General features: G+C 28.8%; 1 protein-coding gene across 9 annotated transcripts in view; it reads right to left on the bottom strand.

Annotated features, from left to right (window-relative positions):
• The window catches only part of dnc (phosphodiesterase dunce), a 418,093-nt gene that overhangs the window by 28,189 nt on the left and 364,868 nt on the right, over positions 1-25,036 (bottom strand). For 5 of the 9 annotated variants that reach the window (XM_065510429.1, XM_065510428.1, XM_065510433.1 and 2 more), the window contains one exon: positions 4,215-4,253. The exons of 3 other annotated variants lie outside the window; for them this stretch is intronic. In XM_065510429.1, the coding sequence (XP_065366501.1) occupies positions 4,215-4,253 (39 nt within the window). Of the gene's footprint in view, positions 1-4,214; positions 4,254-12,019; positions 12,135-25,036 lie in introns of those variants that run through there. One more of the 9 variants, XM_065510438.1, reaches the window with a different exon arrangement.

The raw sequence follows: 25,036 nt of genomic DNA, 5'->3' as shown, positions 1-25,036 counted from the left end.
TTTCCGATTTTGTCCCATTGTAGGTCCAACATACTATGGTCTTATATACGTCGTTGTAATGGTCTATCTATCATTAGATATCCATATTGTTTATATGTAATGACTTAGTAATCCAGATATAGGCCAAAAATCGAGATTGTCCTGGTTTTTTTTCTCATATCTCAGCCATTTGTGGACCGATTTTGCTGATTTTAAATAGGAAACTTCTCGAAAGCATGTCTGACAGAATTATTGAAGATTTGGATCCCGAAGATATCAGGGGTCTTCAGAAAATTGATTTCAACAAACAGACGGACAGACAGACAGACGGACATGGCGTAACCGACTTCGCTATCTATAAGTATCCTGAATACATGGAATTTGTAAATTATGGAATTTACAAACGGAATGACAAACTTATATATACCCTTCTCACGATGGTGAAGGGTATAAAAAATAAAGGAATTAAGTGTTTGGGTCATAAACTATTAAATGATTATAAACTAAAGCATACTTTTAGGCAGCTTTAAAAAAATTTATATCAAAATTTATTTCGAATTTTTTAATGTTTTTTGCGATTTTGATCCTGAAGATGAAGTTTTTTTGATTTTAAATGTTCACAATTTTTGTTATTTATGACAAGAGCTACAACTTTGCTTCAGAGAGTAAATCAAAATTCCGAACTGTTTGCAAGATATGAGCCTAAGAAAATGATCACTATTTTGCAAAAATGACACCGAGGTTCCAAATATTTTTGGGCATGACTTTGGGAAAAACTGGAAGACACGGATCTTTTTTTTTTGGTCTTTTATCGGGTAGTGGTGTCCGTACATGGTTATATTTCCATAACTCAAAAAATTACAGACAGTGCATTTGTCTCATAAGATTCTAAAACGTCTGTTGAAAACACGAAAACAGCTGTTGATAAGGTTTGTTTGAATTCCTGCATATTTATTTCTTTCATTTTTGTATCACTGTTTTATTATCTGTTTATCAAAAGTTTTAATTTCTTTTTAAATCATTAAAATCCCCCTTTTTTTGAAATGACGCACATGAAATTCTTCTTTAAACACATTCATATCAAAAAATTTCCCAAATATATTATTTACATTCTAGTAGATTTCCTAATAAAATTTAAATTTTACCGTAAGTTGCTGTGAAATAATGTTGCAAACAGAAATCCCTAACAAGACAAATTAAAATTGTATTAAAACGTTTAACTAGAATAAAAAAAAATTACGTGTAAAAAACGTTTATAACAGTTGACGCATAAGTGTTATAATAAATTGCTTTAAATTGCAGCTCAATATTATTATAGAAAAAAACCAGTACATACGTAATTAAGTGCAAATGTTAACAATAAACATGCTTAAAAGATTATTAAATAATTATTAATTGTTGTTTCTAAATTTTACAAGAAAAAAAAAAAAACAGAAAACAAAACACAAAATTTTGCAAATTTTATTCCTGCTTATAACAGTCTTAAGAAACTAAAAATTGACGTAAATAAAATAAATATGTAGATTTGAATAAAATTTTTAAGAAACTAATCCCATTAATGTGATGCAATATATTTTTTACACAAAACAAATTTCAAAACGAAAAATTTACAAAAAAAAAAAAAATTGTAATAAAAACACAAAAAGATTGGGGATATAAGAGTATAAAATGTAGTATGTATTTGTTTGCAAACAAATTTAAAAGCTTGTAAATATGAAAAGAAATTTATACAATCAATATACAGAATTTCAAAAAAGTGCGCGTTTTTATATACAGTATAATTTTAATTATTATTTTGATTTTTATTCGTATTTGTTTGTTGGTGTTTTCATTAAATTATTTTATAACATAGCATAAAAATAAAAACTTTGAAAAACAAATAAAGGTTTTGGAAAAGAAAAATATGGCTAAATATCCTATAAATTCAAAATATTTATTTTCGAATAAAGTTATGGAGTAATTTCCCAGGCTTTAAAATTACTCTTTTGTTGTTTGAATAACACAGTGCTACACGAAAAAAATAACCGTATATGGATAGTTATTTTGAAAAATAAGTTGACTTTGGGAAAAACTGGGAGAATGGGTATTTTTTTTGGTCTTTTATCACGTATTGGTGTCCGTATATGATTATTTTTCCATGACTCAAAAAACTGCACACAGTGTAATACTATTGGTTACGTCGACAGTGGGTATAAACACGTTGATTATTACATTATTTAACTAATAAGCTTCTGCATAAAACTTTGTTTCTTAAACGTTCTCAATTATACTATTAACGTTCTCAATTATACTATGAAGTTGCATTAAAGATCATGCTGTTATTAACATTGTTTGTTTGCATTAATTGTGAAAGCTTCTAACATTAACAATAAAGCTGCTAAAAGCTCTAGAAACAGGACATTGTAGTTTTGTCCGTTATATAGATAACTCATGATACAGCTGCAAGATGGCACTGTGTATTTAAATAGTAACAGAAAGTTGCAGTCAGTTAATTTATAGTAGGGGCTGCTAGAATTAACATCTTAGAATTTAAAGAAAGTGACTATTTAAATTGTTGTGTAAATTTTAATAAATAAAGAATTATTACAATTTTAAACTACTAAACAGCTTTTTATTTGCAATTAAAAGAATATGGTTTAGTTAAAGGAAATAAACCATCGTTTTTAAAGGGTTAACACGTAAAAATACGTTTAATGGCCCTTACTGTTGCATTTATGAAAGATTACATCCTCTGGGGGATATATGCCAATCATTTATCTCATTTAATCGTTTTATATTTTAGAATAGTGAGGATTTACATGTAAAAGGCCACCCGGAGTATATGTACTTCGAATACAGATTTACTTAAAACAATTACTTGTTGGCTTCGTGTCCTAGGGAATAGATATTTTTCCTTTACAAAGGTGGATTAATAATCGTATTGTGCAAGTGCAATAACACCATTTGCACCCTAGGGAATATGAATCCCGACTTCAGATATAGAATAGTAGTTAGCATTCCAAAACGATCAACAGTGGCGTCGATCGAAAATCAAGTGGCAATATTGCAAACTGATGTATGAACGAATCATAGAGGAGGAATTATCCTCTAAGAAAATTAAATTTTTGTTGACCCTGAATACAAAGTGAGATACAGGCTGTCAATGTCGACAACCTCTGGTTAGGAAAACTTTGTTCAGTTTATAAGTTATACAAATATGAACTGTTAATGGCGTGTTTTTTACTGACACAAAATGTTGAAAACATATATTGTACCATTTAGTAAGGGTTACCCACAATAGCACAAAAACCATGTAGCTTCTTAATATTTTAAAACTTTCATTTCAAAACTTTTAATCAAAAAATTATAAAACTATTTCATTAACACAAACGAACTTGAAAAACATTAACAAGAAATGCTGTTCAAAAAGTGGTGCCTGTCTAACCCTTTGATAGAGGGTGAAACATGTAGCATATTTTCGGGGTTTTAGAGCAATATTCTTCCAAAATTGTTATTCAAAATTGCATTGAGCGACAATACAACAAGTTCTTTGAACTCTAATAAATAACACATTTAATTTTTAACACTTTTGACTCACTTGGTATTTAAAATAATACCAAACCTCCTCATATTTTCTAATAATAAAATTTATTAAAAATCAAATAAAAACAAATCATAAAAAATCAAAGCATTCTTAACAATTGTTAACCCCATAAAAAAACTCTGTACAAATATTTTAATTATTAAATATTAAAATAAGAAACACAAATTTGTGGTAAAAAAAATACAACCAAAACAAAAAGTAAACAAAATCTGTGAAATATTGATTATAATCATAATTCTTAATGGTTTCAAAAATATATTCAAAAATAAAACAAAGCCAAAAATAAAAATAAAAAAAATATTACGTTTTAATTTAAGCACAAACCGTGAAAATTAAAAAAAACGTACAAAAAATAAAAATATTTTTAAAATAACAAATAAATGCAACGTAGTTTTTCTTTTCAGTTTATCTAATTTTTTTTTTTAAATTTAATTTAACAAAACCAATTTCAATAATAATTACAAATATATTAAATTCAATGCTTTTTCTATTTTTGGTTTTGTTAAATACATTCTAGTGCTTTTGATTATTATTATTATATAGATATTGTAGTAAATAACTAAAGCTGATTATTTTATTTATTTATTTATGTATATTTTCCAAAAAATTAATTAGCTATAGGAAAATAAAAACACATGTAAAAGATACGTACGATCTGTCAATCAGGATGGAGGCGTCCTGTTCTTTAAACCTGTAAGGGTTACAACAATAACAACAATATTGTAGTTTCATTACTGTTTCATTATTTTATTGCTGAGAGTTTTTTTTATTATTTAATTTTTGTTTAAAATTATTTATTATACAAAATTATATAAATGTTTTAAATTTACTAGGCAACGCGTTTACTGTTTTTTTTTTGGCATTTGTAGCTTGAAGCATTAAATTTGTTTAAAAACAAATAGAAAATTAATAAAAATGAGAAAATGGCTAAAAAGCTAAATATTTAAAACTAAAGAGAGGAGATGTTGTTGTTACAAAATAAATTTGTAAAAAAATAAACTCATAAATAAATAATGAAATGACTCTTATGATTTTTTTGTTTGTTTACAAGTTGTTTTTTTTAGACTGAAAGTGAGTGAATGCTGGTTGGTTGGTTGTTGGTTGTTGGTAGAATGAAGGAGGGAGAGATATAGAGTGTAAGAGGACACGGGTCGTATGAGGTATATTTTTATATGAAGTTGTTAAATGTAATATTTATTTATTAAGTATACGTGTGGTGTTCATACTTCATAATTTTTGGTATCAAGGAAAATTGCTTGTTTTTAAACATTTATTAAGAAAAATTATTAATTTTTAAGTTAACAATAAAATTGATCAAAAAAGGCGTTTAAATCTCTAGAATTTTAAATTTGTGTAAGTTTATTCTAGAAATGTAAAATTTTTATTTTCTTTTGGGTTTTTTTGAGCAGTTATTTATCTGCTTAACATATCGCTTAAATTACATAAATCTATTTTGGAGATCAGTACCAGTATTTCGGATACCAATAATTTATTACGAATATAAATATAACTATATACAAATATTTTAATATAAAAGTGCATTTATAATGCAATTTTCTGATACTTTTTTGTATTAATGACCTTCGATATAGGCTACACTAAGACTGGAGATACAATTGAAGCAAAGATTGGACTATAAATATGAATGACTTAAGTAAATAATATAAATCTTATTGTTATACTGCCCTACGGCTGAAGCTAAACTAAGATTATTTGAAGAACAATTTATCGACCAACGATTGAAGCTAAACGAATAACACTTAAATATCGATTGAATCAATACTAAGACTATTTAATGGCATATGTTTGAATTAATATAACACTAATGGATAGTATATAACAATTCAACATAAACCCCTAAGATTAAAGCAAACTTTAAGCTACTTAAAGAAACTGAACTAAGATAACTTAACTCTCATCTCAATCCAAATAAAATTAAGCTTCTTTGATAACGCGATATTTTAAAAAGTGACATTGTTTACTGGTGTGTGGTTTTCCACACATATTTTCTATTTTCGAAACGAGGTACATGTCTCTAAATATAATCTTAAAAACATAACATCCAACTACATGATGTCTCAAAATTATTGCGACAATGAGATCACTAAAGTTATACCAGGTGGTTATAGTGAGAGAAGACAATGGACGATATTCAAGACTTTGAATGGCTAATGCAGCGACTCCCAGGTCAACGACGTATGAATATCCTAGCCTTGATTTTATGTACTGAATAATAAAATAAATAATCGAGAATGTTGAACATTTCCTCAATATTTATTCAAATAAGACTTATGGGAACCTAGAAACTATAAAGAATTTGTTTGGTATAAAAAATATAAATTTGCCCCAACTTTGTATTAATGGAAACTAAGAGTGGGATATTTCCCTAAATATTGGTCTTGTGAACCAACACTGTGTGATACTCCTCCTCTAATTCAATCCTCAAGTTTGTTCACAGGGTTATAATATTGTTCACAGTGTTGACCAAACCTCTATAATAACAAACCTCTTTGTATCTTTCTTTCTTTGAAATAATTTGTATATACATACGTAATTGTCTTTATGAACTTACAATTTTAAACGCCTAAGGGAAATAGTTTAATACTGGCTATGACAACTGTTAATTGGAGTATGTTGGAACCAGTTACAATTATTTTTTTTTTTTAATTTTATTTTTACTATACAAATACAATACATTTTTTCTGCAAAACGAATAATAGCTGGTCTAACTATAAATACAGTGGGATAAATATAATGGAAACAAAACAGGCTAACTGTTAAACTGTTTCAACTGTTTCGACTAAAGTTTTGACTAAATTTTTTGAAATAGCAAAGTAACACTAAATTCGATGAACAATAAACACTATGTGCTTTTTTTTATTGAATGCGTGAAAGTCTCTTAAAGAAACTGCGGTTTACAATATATAAATATACATATGTAAATTAATAAATAAATTAATAATTTAATATACATATTTATCTAACCGTGACGGAAAAGTTTTGCAAAAAAAACATAAACGATCACTTCAAAAAATATAATTGTTTAGCAAAATGCCAATAGATGCTAATAAACTATGTTTTAAAGACTATAGAAAAGGTGGTTAGTAAAGTGACCACTAAATCACAAAGAGTTAAGGGCATTATTTTCTAAATCGCGGCACCAAGTAATAGTTTTATATGGAAAACAGAAACAAAATATCAACAATTTTTACTTGTTTTCATAATAATTCTTTTAGATTTTAATTGACAAAGATGTAGTCATTGAGAGATTGAATGAATTTTATTATGAATTCTTTCTAAATTTCGTAAGGAAATACTTATATATTAGATTATATGAGACTATCAGCGCAAAAATGGTGTAACTAAAAACTATTTACTAAGGGGTACTTTACATTATATTATGCTCTGTGCTAAAAACGATGGCTTACTCAACTTTATATTGATAGTTGGTAATTTAAGGAATGTATGTAACACCAGAATAGCAACCAACTACAATTGTGGGTTACACCACTTTTTCACAGATGGCCTCATATGTCAGCCATTATTAAACTACTTCTAAGTAATACATATTGAAGTAGGTATTGAAAAGTATTTGCTGGGATGGTTAAAGTGTAGAATATACTTTAAAATAGCAGTAATGTTTTTAGTAAAATTTGTTGTCGTAAATCTGTTTCCTTCTGTAACTGCAAAACGGACTTAATTTGTTTTGTATGTGTTTGAATGCAGCTGTATATTTTGTTCAACATACGCATTTTATATGGAACTACAACAAAGTTAGTAATAATAATAATATTATTATATTACTTCCTGTTCATTATACCACAAGGAAAACAATTGAAAATTAATATGTATTCATTAAAATTTAATTAAGCTGTTGTCAAACTATGTGTGTATTGTATTCAAGTACAATATTGTCTATTGTTGGAGTAATGCACAACATATGCATATGGGCAATTCCATGTCATCGTACTTGACATTTGTACGCCTACAAAGTGGAACAGATTTTGAAAAAATAAGAGTATTTGAAAAATAATTTCGTCTTTATATTCCATTCAGAGGGTACTATATTTTAAATAAAAATAATAAGTTCTTTCGAAATATTGTTGTCCAAAATATCGAACGAAATATAAATATATCGTAAGTGACATAAAATGGAAGTAATTTTGAGGTACATGTAGAAATATACGAAAATTAGCGAAATCGTGAGGGGCTTTATGTTTTCTTTTAATTTCTTGCACTAAACCAAATATTTTTCCTTTACAATCCGTCATATTTAAATCTTTGGATGATTTTATAATAAATAAAATTTTTGTGACATACAGTACGTGACAGATTTTTCTCTTATAATAAAACAATATATATTCTGTAAATATATGTATACAAAAACTAAAAAAATTAATAGAAAATATACATTCCGGTGTCAATAAACATATTGATAATAGCAAATAAACAATCAGAGTCAAATTCATTTCATACTATATGCTAATTGGGAGCTTAATTTTAACCGCAATTTTAGCCTAAAACATGACAATTAAATTAAAAAATTAAATATAGTCAGTTTAAACTATTATTTTTGCCCTTAAAATTTTGTAATAAGCTCTAAATACTTTCATATATTATCATTTTAGTGTTTTCTCCTATTCAAATCATCTTGAAGAAAAGTTTCAATAGTTTCTGGTTTTTCAAATCGTGGTTGTTATTCTCGTGGAATTGCCCATATATGAATATGCATGAATGTATGTATAGACATATACAGTAAGTGTCAATATAATTAACACTGGCCATAATTCTAATAGAAAACTAATGATAATTTTTAAATTAATAGTTGAAATATGTGAAAATCTATTTGTAGTATAGAATAATTTCCTATAAAAGATAAATAGTTTCAAATCCTATAAAAACTAACACAATTTTGTCTTTCACTGTTTATAAAAAGGGTATTAAACACAACATTTTACATATAAATACTCGTAAATGCACGTAAATACAATGAAGGAGAAAAACTGAAAAAATTGATATTAACGAACATACATATTTACATAGGTATGTATAGTATTGTTAACGCTTTATATACATACAAATATCTGTATAAATATCAGCGACAATGATGTGCGTGTAACATCCATTTAAATAAATAATACTCTTGCCACCTTCGTAATACTTTCCTTCCATCCATTTCAATTTCCTACCCATTCTCCAGCAGCAAAACGCTTTTGTGTAATCCCTGGAAATTGTATTGTTGTCTATGGCATTTATTTCTCTCCAAAAACAACACAACTACAAAAAAACACAAGGTATTGTTTTTGTATTACGAATTGTATGCATGTGTGAATATGTTATGGTATGTGTGTGTGCTTCAGCACCCAGCAGTTCTAGGAGACTGTCCCCAACTAGTGATTTTACCTATCATTTAGGGTGACAACTAGTTACACATAACCATATACGGACAACACTAAGTGATAAAAGACCAAAAAAATGCAAGTGTCTCCCAGTCCAAAGTCTTGCACTTTTTTTATGGGCCCCAAATCTTTGTTGTCATTTTTGCAAAAAAGTGATAACTCGTTCAAAATTCAAGGAAACAATCAACAATCAAAACGGTTTTTGCGATTCAATCAAATTCAAGAGCAGATCTAGGAGGAATGAAAAATGGAAATTTCTGATACCAAAATGAAAATATTCAGTACAAAAATTTAAAAGCCTTGTCCTGTATCCGCCCTGATCAAAGAAAAAATGGTGTTTGGATTTTTTTTTCTTCAAGAAGAACTGATTATTATGAAATACACCGAACGACAAAACATATTTAGTATTTAAGAAGCAATAAAAAAATTATAGTTAAACACACCTTTAATAATATTTTCACAGTATTTGATAAAAATTTAAGTTTCATTTAGCAAATATAAACAAAGTTTTCCCATTTTTCTTATTCTGCCGCTACCTGACGATTCCAGTATATTAAAACATACTATAGTTTTACTTACAAAATCAATTCAATTCAAATGAGTTGGAAATTAATTATTAATTCTATTTTCTAATTCATTTCAATTAATTCAAAATCAATTGGAAATGAATGCAATTCATTTGACAAATTCATTTGAATAGGAAATGAAGTGCAATTCAGTTTTACCAAATTCATTTAAATTGACTCAAATTTCATTCAATTAATTTTTTTGTGTGAAAATAATTTGCTAATTCAGTGCATGAATGATTCGCTATAACCAGTTATCTTTCTCAGACAACTCTCAAATTGATTACTTCTGGTTTAAGTGACTACCCTCTTGGTTACTGAAAGACACTAAGGTGACTATTGAGAATTCACGCTAAGTTACATGGGATGTCAGTATACTTAAGAAAGAAGAAAATAAACTGTATGAGAATTATATCAACACAATATGTACAAAATAATGTTTAAATTGTGTAAACTCTAGATTATTTAGAGAAACTTAAGTGACAATTGACTTCATGCTAGATTATCTGGGATGTATAAAGAGCACATACGTAACAAATTTCCCAATATATATTAATTGAAGTTAGCCAAGTGATCAGACATTACTGACAATTATTGTCTATAAGGGATACATTGACTCATTATTAACAGCTGGGCAACAACTCTGAATTTGTACAACAAAAATTACTGTAAAACTATACAGTTTATTAATGCAGCGCATGTGTTGCATACTTTACGGCTTTAGAAAAAAATATATAGCAAACACACATCTGTATGGGTCCACATAAACATACATTGTTGTTTTTTCTTCCTATTTTGTATTTGGTTTTATTTTCATTTTCATTTTTATTTCTTTTTCTCTTACTATCTAAACAATTCACCTTCAATATCGCTGTACTTTTATTATTGCTGAATATATATTTCTTTTTTTTTGTTATTATTCCATCATTCATATCATTCTCACTCGCGTTATTATTATTACTTTTTTTATGTGTATTTTCTCGTTTTCATTTAAATGCTGACAAATGTTTTATGTTACGATAGGTTATTAAAAGCACTTGTGTTTATTTCATAAAAAGTATATAAACTTATTTCGCAGAAAAATATAGTGTTTTTTGGTTTTTGTTATTTTTGAAATTTCCTAATCGACAAACGTCATTTTTGTACAAGTAGCAGTTTAGTGTATTTAGGGGTATTCACAGAATATTTTTTTATATTTTTCAATTTGATATTTTAAGCTGTATTTATGGAGTGATTTTTGCAGAATTCTTACTGAAAATCGGCCTATAAATGGCTGAGATATGAGCAAAACATTTATTTACAAATATTTACTTAAGGGCCTAATCCAAAACAAACCGAAACTTTTTTTATAAAAAGTAAAAAAATACAAATACAAGGTTTTTTTCTACCAATCCGATTTTGCCAATTTTCAATAACAAATTAATTAGGACAATGATAAATATTATAAATGAGTCTAACCCCCATTAACACGAAGCCTGGTTATGGCCTAACTAATAGTTATACTGTCGGTTAAAAATATTTTTGTATGAAAACTGTCAGTTTAACTATTTGTTAATACATAACCAGACTTCGTGTTACTGGGGGTAAGCAATTTAAGTTTCGTATTTAGGAGCTCAACGTGATTTACACACACCGAAAGAGGGGAAAAGCTAAATCTTTATAGAATTTAGTAAGAATTAGAAACGTTCGAATGTCTATAATTTAAGAAGACCTCTAATGAATATTTCTAGCTATTAAATAAAACGATTTTTTTTATTATATAAATTTCTTTTTAGTACTAAGAGGTAGGGCATTCAAAAATAACTACAGCCGACCAATTTACCTTTAGTTGTGTTATTTTTAAATCAATGTTCACAAAATACAAAAAATACACTTGTTATCTATTTATAAATGTTTCTTTAATTTAAAAAAAGAATATAAACAAATATTGTTATTCTTAGCACTTGTCAAATGAGATCTTTAATACGTCACATAAAAAATAAATCGCATTTGTAAATATTATTAATTTTCATAGAAATAGACAGACAGAGAGAGAGCGAGAAAGAGAGACAAACGTGTTAATAAAGAAGAGTTTCCAGCTACAGTACAACTCAATGAATTTTAATGAAATGGGGTTAACAATATAATGACAGTGGTTCATAATTATGACACACTGTCTTTATAAAGGCAAAACAACATAAATTTATAGTACATAAACACATATTAAGCAAGTTTAAGGAACAATTAACTTAAATTAAAAACATTTTTACAACAAAATTATAACAAACATGTTATTGATAACAATTTTAGTGCAAAAGTTTAACAATTTTAAATTTTGTTAAATTTCTATAACACATTTCACTTTAACAGTTGATACAATTAAGAGTAATTTTTCTTTTTGCTAAAACTACTGAAAACACTATATTATTCCATATTCAATTTCTAATAAACTTACTAATCTCTTACTAGTTTTTTAAAACTGCTAAAATAACACAAGATAAAAAAGCACATACAACGTATTCCGAAATCAATCCAAGATTATCAATAACCGATTAACGACAACTAAACAAAAAACATATACTAAGTATTCGCTTAAAAATTCTCAGAATTTCCGCCCCCTAAATAAAAGCGCCCTTTCAACCGAAAATTTCAAATACAACTGAGTCGCACCATATATGTGTCATATTTGTATTGCAGCCGGAAATAAAAGTTGTTCAAAAATTTCTACTCTTATCTAACGTTATCGATGAAAACAAAAAAAATTAAATGTATTTAATATGCCAATACATGATTTGTTATCAGAGCAAATGAACCAATAAAGAAAATATTTGAAAAGAATTTAAAACACAAATGTGTATTATCATTTCAATATCAACGACCCGCTTTGAATGAACAATTTTGAAGTGTTCAAGATCGTATCTTATACAAAAATTAATAAATTTACTCATTTGAATAAAATGTTATAAAGAAAGTTGATTTATTGTGTTTGTTGATCAAAAGGGGTTTTCAAACTAGGGCACAATTTCAAAAATGAATTGATAAAAATGGCAAGGGTAAAACAATACATCTGTTTGAATTTAAATAGTTGATATGGATTTCAAACTGATTCCATTGCTTTAGAACTGATTCGTGGTTTAAAATATAATGAGATAAAATATATATGAGATCGCTTATGTAAAGACCATTAATTAAATAGATACAAGCCAAATTTGTTCTTATTCGAATGGAGATATTATTATTATTATTATTATCTAAGAAACAATGCAAATGACATGCATTTTATTCGTTCATATATGATGTCATTATTATAAAGATACTGTAATATAATTGAATTGTTTTCGACATTGCCGTCATTTGTTATGTCAAGCAAAGAGGACATGACGTGACAATGTTTGTTGTATTGCATTTGTAAAGTACGTTGATAAAAATGGTAAAAATAAAACAGTTGAATAAAAATTATTGCCGTACTTAAGCGAAAATTGTTAGTAAAACGATATATTTGGAAAAGTTTTTCAGGTGACATTTAAGATACTAGCTGGCCAATCTATATATACTTTAAAAAAATTGGAACCTATATGGTTTATGTTAAGTTTGGTTTAAACCTGAAATCAATTTCAAATACAATAAATTCATTTCTTATTTTGAACATTTCTTATTTTGTTTTGCCTGGCAAGGCAGACACAGGATCTGATAGTTATTGGTTTTAAGATAAAATCTGATAAAGACCCACGATTGAAGCTAAAATCTGACTGAATAAATTTCTACGATTGAAGGTAGAATCTGACTGAATAAATACCTACAATTGAAGCTAAAATCTGGCTGAATAAAGACATTTGATTGAAGCTAAAACCTGACTGAATAATGACCTACGAATAATGAATAAAGACCTACGGATAAAGACCTACGATTGAAACTAGAATCTGACTGAATAAAGACCACAATTGAAGCTAAAATCTGGCTAAATAAAGACTTTCGATTGAAGCTAAAATCTGACTGAATAAACCTACGATTGAAGCAAGAATCTGACTGAATAAAGACATACAATTGAAGCTAAAATCTGGCTGAATAAAGACTTTCGATTGAAAATAAAATCTGACTGAATAAAGACATTTGATTGAAGCTAAAACCTGACTGAATAAAGACCTACGAATAATGAATAAAGACCTACGGATAAAGACCAACGATTGAAACTAGAATCTGACTGAATAAACCCCACGATTGAAGCTAAAATCTGGCTGAATAAAGACTTTCGATTGAAGCTAAAATCTGACTGAATAAAAGCCTACGATTGAAGCAAGAATCTGACTGAATAAAGACATACAATTGAAGCTAAAATGAAGTTAAAATCTGACTGAATACAGATCTATGTTTGAAGCTAAAATCTGACTGTACAAAGGACTTTGATTGAAGCTAGAATCCGACTGAATAAAACCCCACGATTGATGCTATAATCAGACTGAATAAAGACCTAGAATTGAAGATAAAACATGACAGAATAAAGACCTACGATTGAAGCAAAAGGTGGAATCTGACTGAATAAAGACCTACGATTGAAGCTAAAATCTGACTGAATAAAGGCCAACGATCAAAGAAAGAATCTGGTTAAATAAAGACATATGATTGAAGCTTAAATCTAACTAACGATTGAAGCTAAAATCTGACTTAAGATCAACAATTAAAACTTAAATCTGACTGTCTCAAGACAAACGATTGAAGATAAAATCTGACTGTATAAAGACCTCCGACTGCTATGACTGAAGACAAAAGCTGATTGTATAAAGATCTACGATCTAACCGGATAAAGACCTTTGATTGAAGCTAAAATCTGGCTGTTTCAAGACCTACTATTGAAGCTAAAACCTAACTGTACAAAGGTCTTTGATTGAAGCTAAAATTTTACTGTATAAAAAGGCATATGATTGAAGCAAAATTTCGACCATATGAAAAATACCTTACTTATTTCATAGCAAAAATTATTGTTATCTATTGTCATGATAGAAAAAAAATTAATGACTTATGTAGACTATTGATAGATACTTAGATTCATATGTATCTAACTATTGGTTGTATGAATTAATAATAAGGGATTTACCATAGATGGCGTATCTTTCGAAAAAAGTGCTACTGAAGCATTCCGATTGCTCATCAAAGCTTATGGTGAATGTGTTTCATTGGTTTGAAAGTGACGGAGATGGTTTGTGCGGTTGAGAAGTGGTGATTTTGACACGGAAGACAAATATCACCCAGGCCAGCCAAAAAAGTTTGAAGCCCAATAATGAAGATTGTTGTAAAACTCAAGCTTACAAAATCATTGGGAGCTACTCAGGCAGCAATTTTAAAACGTTTGCGAGCAGCATGATTCATCCAAAAGCATGGAAATCGGGTGCCGTACGAATTGAAGCCGAGAAACCTTGAACAATGATTTTGTATGTCAAAAATGGTGCTTGAAAGGAAAATCATTTTTGCACCGAATCATTATTTCCGAAAAACAAGAGAAGCCCAGCCAACCAACCGAATCGAAACCAAAGGCAAATATCCATGGGCTATGGGTTTTCTCTGTATTTTATGGGAGCAAAAGGGTCCCATCTATTAATATGGGAAAATATCACAGCTAACAATGGCCAATGCTTTTTAAATGATTCAAAATAAAAGCTAAACATTTAAAAAAAATACCGCATATTTAAGTCATACACCCAATATTAATTTACTTTTTCTGCAAAACTATCAAATGTTCTAGAAAATCTCAAAAGGCACTTTTATTTTTTGTTTTATTTTAAGAATATTTCGAATTGTTTGACGCATTTTGCATAATGTGGCATGGTGGTGTTTTAATTCCAAGCATTTACGAAACTAAATAGCTTCTTTTAATTAACTTATCTAACATCAAGTATGCCAATTATTGTACGCAATTTTGCAAACTTAATGCGAAGCAAAAAAAAAACACTTTACTTATATAAATTTACCATATAATCAATATATTAAATTACCATTTTATATCTTTAACCTTTTCACTCTATCTACGCAATTATAAGTTCCGAGTCAAACACTCACACACAAATCCCAGCAGTTCTGCATTATCTACAAAAAAATTAGTCTATTCCTTTAGATAGTAATTGTCCCTAATGTCTAAATACTCAACTGTCTCCAATTTCTATATTTTTGGATAATTTGTTATGTATGCGGTCTTTGTACTGCAGAGAGAAGTCAATTGGTTACTTTATACACCCAGGTAACCTAGCGTGTAGTCAATTGTTACTTAATTGTTTCCATATACTCTGGGACATAGTCATTTTAATCGCTTGTTTGTACTGCAATTTAGAAAGATGGTAGTTTACCCACCAGAGTGTCAATTATCACTAAGCATCCTTATGTAATCTGGAATATACTCTCTGTCTAGGAAATTCTGCAACTGGCGGTTACCCCAATGATGGGTTAAATCACTAGTTCGCCACACTTGGATAGAACTGCTGGGTTCCTTTAGAAGAATTTTAATGAAAGTGAAATTCGTAATTGTAATCATGACCAAAGAGGTGTTAGTTTTCGGCTGAAAACCATACAGTAAAGAAAATTTTAAAAAAAAAGTTATTAACATAAATATATGTAAATACAACACATACATACAATAAAATCTAACACATACATACAATAAAATCTAAACAAAAACACCAAAAGACACTTAATCAGTGTGTTTATGTAAGAAAGTGTATTAAATAAACGCCAAAGGCTACATACAACAACATGTAACATTTGCAACAAAAATACAACATCAACAATCATAATAACGTAAACAATAACAACAAGAACAGCACCTAGAAGAACAGATACTTGAATACAGAGTGTGGCAAGTAAAGGTGTTTTTTACAATTTAATATATTTAAAACAAACTCATTATGTTTTTAAGTATGGCAACACTAAATCTTTAAGCTGCTAACATTGACATCGAAAGCTCTAGAATTCGAATATACGAGTTTTGACCGTTAAGAACAATCTAGGCAACTCACATCCGGTTTATTTAAAGGAAATAAACCATCGTTTTTAAAAGGTAAACACTTAACAATATAATACTAATAACGGGGTAACCAAACAAAGTGTGCAAAAGATCGATTGTTTGTTGGGTTATGTGATATTCTGCTGAAAGTTCATAATTTTAACTTAAACTCACAGAAGTTTATAATAATTATATTGGTATTGCTCATCATTGACTGAACCGACGTTTCCATATCCGTGGATACTAAACATGATTGTAATATGACAATATATGGGTACTTAATGTAAGGGTATTTTTATACCTTCACCTTCGTGAGAAGGGTATATATAAGTTTGTCATTCCGTTTGTAATTTCTACATTTTTCATTTCCGACCCTATAAAGTATATATATTCTGGATCCTTATAGATAGCTATGGATTACTAGGTCATTAATACAGACAATATATATCTAATGATAGATATTTCAAAGACCTTTGCAACGATGTATATAAGACCATAGCAAGTTGGACCTACAATGGGTCAAAATCGGAAAATATTTTTTAACCCGAACTTTTTTTTTCAATAAAAAAAAATTAGTTTTAAAATTTAAAAAAAAAACAATTCAAAATTTTTTTTTCAAAAACTGAAAAAACTAAGAAAAAAAATTTGTTCACCTAAAAATATTTAAATTTTTTATTTTGAAGTATAATTTGGTGAAGGGTATATAAGATTCGGCACAGCCTAATATAGCTCTCTTACTTGTTTTTTAAAATTTTTAGATTTTATTTCGAAATATCTGTACAATATAAATTTATCCAAGGCCTGTTTCACGATGTCGAAAAAAAATGATTCGAACAAATTTGTATGAAAACTATTCGAAAGAATTTTAAAAACTGAGTGTTTTTCATACAAATTTGTTCGACTCATCGTGGAACAGGCAGTTAAAGTATTGTCCATTGTTATCTATGGCCTTTTCCTAGCTTTCTGGCAACATATGGCTTCCAAGCTAAAAGAACTACTCATCTTTTGAAGCCAATAACAAATCAAGCCAATATCGAATACTCAGTTCCAAAGCGAAGCATATCCAAGAGAGAGCGTTCTGAATCGATCGAAACAAATTGTAGTCGCGGGTATAGAAATAGTAAAGTGGGTGAAGCAAAACTTCCCAACCACTTCATTCTAAATACTTTTTAACAGGTATTGCAACATGTGTTCGAGCATTGTCATGATATTACGTTGTCTGGGTGCACATTGTGAGCATTTTCTTCCAAAGCTCGCTTCAAACGCTTCTAGTTAGATTTCAGCAGCTCATAGTAGATAGGACCCTTTTGCTCCCACCAACTACAGAACATTCATTAGGTTTGTCTTTGGTGTCATTTCGGCTGGATTCATTTTTCATCGCAAGTATTAATTCGGTGCAAAAATGATTTTCTTTTACAGCGTTCAAGCAACATTTGAGACATACAAAATCGTCTTTTAAGGTCTCTTAGCATCAATTAGTTGGTACCCCATTTTCCTGCATTTGGATGAATCATGTTGCTTGCAAAAGTTTTGAAATTACTGATTGAGTATAATATTATTGAAAGCTCTGATTGAGTTTGACAACAATCTTCATGGAGTAACACCTCCAATTCTTGATAACATTTTAGTGTTTTCTCCTATTCAAATAATCTTAAAAAAAAGGTTCAAACGTTTTTGGTTTTTCAGTCGTGGTTATCATTCTTGTGAAATTTCCCATATAAGTTATTTAAAACAGGGGTAACAGGCTACATATTGTAAATCCCGCTTTTTTAAGCCTTACACCCAATATAAGTCATACACCAAACACCCCGAAATTGATCCAATGCCGGTCATTTGATATACACGCTATCTGAGTATCATGTGACTTAGTAATTAAATATAGGCCAAAGTAGGTCTAAAGTATGTTGGCAGTTATCATATTGTTAACAGAACATTGTATTAGTTCGTTCTACAAATAACATTTGATTATTGCAACCGGTCGCAGTCGCTTGAATAGTAATTTTAACATAATATGGTTTCAGCAAATATACGAATAATTACAGCGAGCATAATATTGTTGAATAAATGGTAATATTGTTATTAATAAATGGCTGTGATCATATCACTATCATATTTTATTGTGACACTCTGTATCGGCAGTAGTCATTGTTGAGCAACTAAGACTATGAGTAATACTCAAACTTACTTAGTTACTTAGTTATTTACTTATGTATGTATCTATGTATATTTATGCACACAACACACTTGCTTATGCACACAGATACACGCACACACTCGTAAAAGAGTACATGTGCAAGTGTGATTAACTAAGTAAGTGAGTATAAGGATATGAGTAAGTAGATGGGTGTGTGAGAGAGTGTGTGTATTAAGATTTTTACTAAGAAAATGGTGTCAAATGGCAACACAAAAGCCTATGAACGCTTGAGTGGTGCCTTGAGAAGCATAATAATGCAATGAGAATGATGATGATGACGAGGACGATGATATGACGTGTGACTGTTACAATGTGTGAATGTTTGTGATTTTTATTTGTCTTTGGTTGTATTCCAAAAATACTTAAAATAAAAACACAAAACACACACACCTACTCATAACAATCATCATATACGGGTGACCTGCTAAATAAAATGTTTATTTTTCTTGTTGTAAATGTAGTTTCAGTTTTTGTTTTTCTTTGTATGCCAAAGGCTTAGATTTTGTTTTTCTTTTATAATTTTTTTTTTCTAAGTTTTTCTTATTTTTCCAGTTGTTCATGTTTGTTGTTGTTGTTTTCTTGCAATAGAAACAAAACTGAGAATAATATGAAATGGTTATAAACTTGGTTAAAAGTGTTTGACTAGAGGTCAATGTGTTTGTTACATTTTCCAAAGACACACATATCCTAACATTATCCAGCTCTGCAACTACATACATATAAAGACAAAAGAGTTGGTAAATAAATAAACAAACAAACCCATTCTGGTTATTTCCTTTTATAGTTTTTTCGTTTGTGGCCTTAAATCTTTTGCCAACTTTTAAAGATTAAAGTATTTGCCACAAACCTAAAATAAGAGAAGACTGCGAAGAGAAGAGGAAATGCTTGAAAATATTTAAGTTTGAAGCATTTGGTTTTTGGGATGCCTATTTTATCGGCTATAATTCCAAGAAAATTAAATTAATAAAAGTTGTTCATGAAGTTTGTTTAGAATAAAGAACTTAATAATATAAACCAATATGTTTAAGATTTATGTTAAAACGGAGTTTTTATAAATTATTTGCATTGAAAATTTTTGTTAAACTTCACTTTTTAGGTATATTATTACATGGTATATTTACACATTCTTAAAGTTGCGATACTTATTCCACTCTGTCTTCTCACAGAAGATGTTCTCTTTTCAAAAAATGTGATGTCACATTCAACATTTCATTTCAAAATAAGATCTAACAAACCTTTATTTAAAATTCAAACTTAAATGGTTTTGCAATTATTTCTATATTTTGCCTCCCCATAATAGAATTTATTTTGCTCTCTTTATAATAAACCGTTACATGAAAATAGGAGGTAAAAAATCTTTTAAAAAATTTAGTATTTTGTAAAGATCACGTGAAAGTCCATTCTATAGCTTTTATGCTGATTTCATTAAGAATATTTTTCCTGATTAGACCTTTAATTAGGCTTTCAATGTCAGTTTAGTAGAAACTCTATTGTTTCAGGCATTACGTGACAGAGATCCTTACAGACCTTTAACGGAAGACCTTCTAATATGCATTCTTCAGTAGGCCTTCTATTAGCCCTCTAAAAGATGCGAGTATGCAAGGCTTTGGCTGCCAATGGCTCGCCATGTAATATTGAAACGATTTTGCAATGCGGCTTGATGTCTTTCTGTCTGCATAATAAGGTCTTTAGGAAGGCATCTTTACTGCATCTTTTTCGAGCTGGGAAGTAATTAATTACTATTATAAATATTGGTTATTTTAAAAATCGATAATTTTTGGATATTGTGACATTTCTCGATAATTTTGAAGGGTACATATCTGTAATTTATTCTCACTTAGTTATTCAACATTATAGTGGAAACAACAAATTTTTTTTTTGCTTCGAAAATGTCGAACTTTGTGCCAACAAAGAGTCATATGCTGGAAGTTTTGCTTTCTTTCTTAATTTGAAAAATAGTGTCGCAGAAGCACACCGATTGCTCACCAAAGCTTATGGAGAATGTGTTCCATCGGTTTCTACGCCGCCTAGGATAGCAAAAAAGTTTGAAGACCGAGAATTGGAGGCATTAGTCCATGAAGAATGTTGTCAAACTCAACAAGAGCTTTCAAAACTCAAACAGCAATTTCAAAACGCAGCAGGATTGATCCAAAATCAGGAAAATTGGGTAGCATACGAATTAAAGCTGAGAGACTTTGAAAGACGATTTTGCAAGTCCGAAATGATGCTTGAACGATATAAAAGAAAATCATTTTTGCACCGAATCATTACTTGCGATGAAAAATGTATCCATTACGATAATCCAAAGCTTTAGAGATTGTATATGAAGACCGGCCAACCAGCCGAATCGACACCAAAGCCAAATATCCATGGCGCTCAGGTAATGTACTGTATTTGGAGGGAGCAAAAGGGTGCTATCAATTATGAGCTGCTGAAATCTGACCAGATCATCACATGAAACCTGTAGCGAAAGCAACAGATACGTTTGAAGCGAGAATTGGCCGAAAAAATAATAATCCATCATGACAACGCTCTGCCACATGTTGCAATGAATGTTAAAAAGTATTTAGAATGAAGTGGTTGAGATGTTTTGCCTCACCCGTTTTATAGTCCAGACCATGTCCCGTCCGATTACTATATGTTTCGAGCAGTTCATTTGGCTCGGAATTAGTATGTTTCCAGAAAGATGGGAAAAGGTCATAGCTCATAGTCGCCCATACTTTGAATAAATATTGTACAAATCATGCATTTTTAAGTGATACACTCAATATGTCAAAGGAGCCAATTTAAAATTTAATTGGTCCTCTGAGAAGCAGTAATAAAAGACAAGTAAGAGAGCTATATTCGGCTGTGGCGAATCTTGTATTCCCTTCAGCGAGTTATACTTTAACATTTTTTTTAAAAAAAGTTTTTTCCAATTTTATTTTTTTTTTGGAAAAAGAATTTATGACAAAAAAAATTTTTTAATGAAAAAAAAAAAAATTCGAGTTAAAAAATATTTTTCCCGATTTTGACCCAATGTAGGTCCAACTTACTATAGCCTTATATACATCGTTGCAATGGACTAATATCAATCATTATATATCCATATTGTCTATATTAATGACTTAGTAATCCAGATATAGATCAAAAATCGAGGTTGTCCCAGTTTTTTCTTTATATCTCAGCCAATTGTGGGCCGATTTAGTCGATAATAAATAGCAACCGAGCCGGAAAAATTTCCGATATATTGAATAATGCATGAATCATGTACATATGTAAGTTATTTGGAGGCTACGGAAAGTTGATTTCAACATACAGACGGACAGACGGACATGGCTATATCGACTTCGCTATCTATAACGATCCAGAATATACATATATACTTTGTGGGCAAGCAAATTTAAAATATAGAACTTACAAACGGAAGAACAAACTTATAAACTGAGCCACTAAAAGGGCCACATAATCTAAAAAAATTAAACCTAAGTTTCCATTGTTTTGTAATAATATTTGTTAGTATGTTTTCTATTTTGACATATTAGTTAAATAATTGGAAAAGTTTAATTTGTATTGTTGATTTGAGAGTAGTACATATGTCTTGTGCAGGCTTTTACTACTTATGTATGTTTAGTATGTTTCCTTTAATACAATTTTAACATCAAATTCTCTACCAAATAAATGAAAACATTTTTAATCCCATCTCTGTTTGGCTGTTTTGGCCGCCTTCAATTTATATACAATATAAAATTGAGCAAGAAGTATGAAAATAAAATAAAATACAAAAAAATACTTTTAAATAAAAACCTCAAAAATTAAATGGTTTAATTTTCTTAAATTATTATTAAGAGTGAAAACCTCAAATAACCCAAATACACCACCCACTACTGCTGTTAATTTTTGTAAACTTGTGCCAAACTGATTTTATTTAGCCGTTGTTGTTGTTATTATTTCTTACAAAATTTTTTATTACATACAGATGTTCAAACATTTATGTAGATGTACGAAATAAGTAGTATCTGTGTGCATGTAAATGGGTATTTGTATTTTAATTTATTATAAAATTCCTCAAATAAAAACAATCTCAAATTCACATAAATGTGAATTTGAAAAGGGTGATATTCAAAAGATTGGTATATATTTTTATAAAAAATAAAATATATAAATTCTCAGTAAAAACCAAAGCCCCATAAATTCAAACACTTGAACATTTTGTTTGAATTTGACTTGACTTGAATGCAAATGTAATTATGTTTTAAACTTGAAAAATATTTGAAAATATTAAATATTTTTCAAGTATAAAAGATATGACTTGAATTTATGTTTCCTTTTTACTGGAGAAAGCTATTGAAATAAAGTTTAATAAAATTGTAACTCAATTGCTTGACTATAATTTAAGGCTTGAATTACACTTGATAGAAATAGAAATAGAAATTTTGCCAATGTTTCCGTAAGATTTAATTCATAATAATGTTTTAACTCTTTTCGTTAGACCCTGTACGATGTGGGTGATTTTAAGCATGTACATTTGTAAGTATTTAAATAAGTACGTTCGTATGTACACATGTACATATGTATTTATTTATGTATATTCATTTGTTTAAACTGAATTCATTAACATTGTTTTGTGCTCATTATTATATCTTTTTTTTTCCTCGTTTTTACATTTTCTGTAAAAGTTGATGAAAAATAATTAAAATTTAACCAATGAAAAATGATTTTGCTGTCTTCGTTGTAAACTTTTTTCTGCTGTATTCAGTTCTGTTAAATACTAAAAATGAGATTAAAAACAAACATTTAATAAAAAAAATATTTGTACATACAAATATTTGATGTATTAAATATTCATTAGTGCTTGTAAGCTGTTATTGTTTTCAGGTTAAAATTGTGGTTTTGTAAAAAAAAACAACTATAATTTATTAAAGTTGAATGAAAATTGTGGCTACAACAGGCATAAATCCAAGGGGAGTTGAAAAAAATGGGAATGTTATAATCTGCTGTATTGAATCCGTTCACTTTAAACTGTAACTACACTTGTTTCAACATTAATACCCATTTTCACACACATTCAACAACATGATTGAGTTGGCTTTAATAGTAACAGTTTTACGTAATTTTATTAGGTCCAAAGGACCATTTTTAGTAACTCTCTATTCTAATGCACCAAATTTGTTAAGACCACCAAATAATTTCAATTAGTTATCGCTAAACTTTTTTTTCAGTCTGAAAACATTCGAGCATCATAAATCAGCATTTTTTGGCCAACACAAAATTTTAAGTGGCCCAAAAATGCATTCGCATATTTTAGTTTTAATATTTTAAAAACAAACAGATCTTATTTGTGTTGTATATTCACTAAAATATTGCTTGAAATTTTTATGAGCTAATTTTGAAAAAAAAGAAAAACTATATTTACAACTGTGAAATTTATATATATTTTTATAATTTTTTTTTTAGCTGATGAGTTATGCGGTATGGGTTGGGGTTGCTGGTGGTTGATGGCCTTAGACAAAAGCAATTTGTAGCGTATTATATTTGGTTTAATGCATTTACGACAAGTGGGTTACAACCCCACATACAACATTCTCAAAATTTTATAGTTTCAAATATGTGTTTTTCGTATTTTGGTTTATTTTCAAAATAAAGCAAAACAAAAAACACAAAAAAGACACTGAATATGAAAATAAATATTTGCGGTCATATAAATTAAAATATTTTTAATGAGCTGTAGTAAAATATACGAGTATTTATATGTTTGTACGTATTTAACATATTTTTATTATCATATGCTATGTATTTATCAGAAATTGCTGATTTTTGTCACTAAAAAAAGTTTAAAAATATTTGGTAGCCAGCCATGCTAGAAACAAATTTGTTTGGAAAATAATTTTACTGACAAATTATTTTCGCATTATTAAAATATATTTGGAATGTTTGAAACAGTTTTATTGTATTTAAATTAACTTGCAATTCCAATGAACCAACATATTTTGGCTAATGTTGTTAATGAATAACAAATAAATTTGAAAAATTTATTCAAAGGACCTATGTATTTCATAATTTAAAAAAAAAACTAATTTGGTAGAATATTAAACTGGAAGTAGAACTGAACTAGAACTGAACTAGAACTGAACTAGAACTGAACTAGAACTGAACTAGAACTGAACTAGAACTGAACTAGAACTGAACTAGAACTGAACTAGAACTGAACTAGAACTGAACTAGAACTGAACTAGAACTGAACTAGAACTGAACTAGAACTGAACTAGAACTGAACTAGAACTGAACTAGAACTGAACTAGAACTGAACTAGAACTGAACTAGAACTGAACTAGAACTGAACTAGAACTGAACTAGAACTGAACTAGA

The sequence above is a fragment of the Calliphora vicina genome, chromosome 4 (genome assembly GCF_958450345.1).
Source record: "Calliphora vicina chromosome 4, idCalVici1.1, whole genome shotgun sequence".
NCBI lineage: Eukaryota > Metazoa > Arthropoda > Insecta > Diptera > Calliphoridae > Calliphora > Calliphora vicina.
The sequence above is the reverse complement of the archived record's forward strand: the minus strand, read 5'-3'. Positions and strand labels throughout refer to the sequence as shown.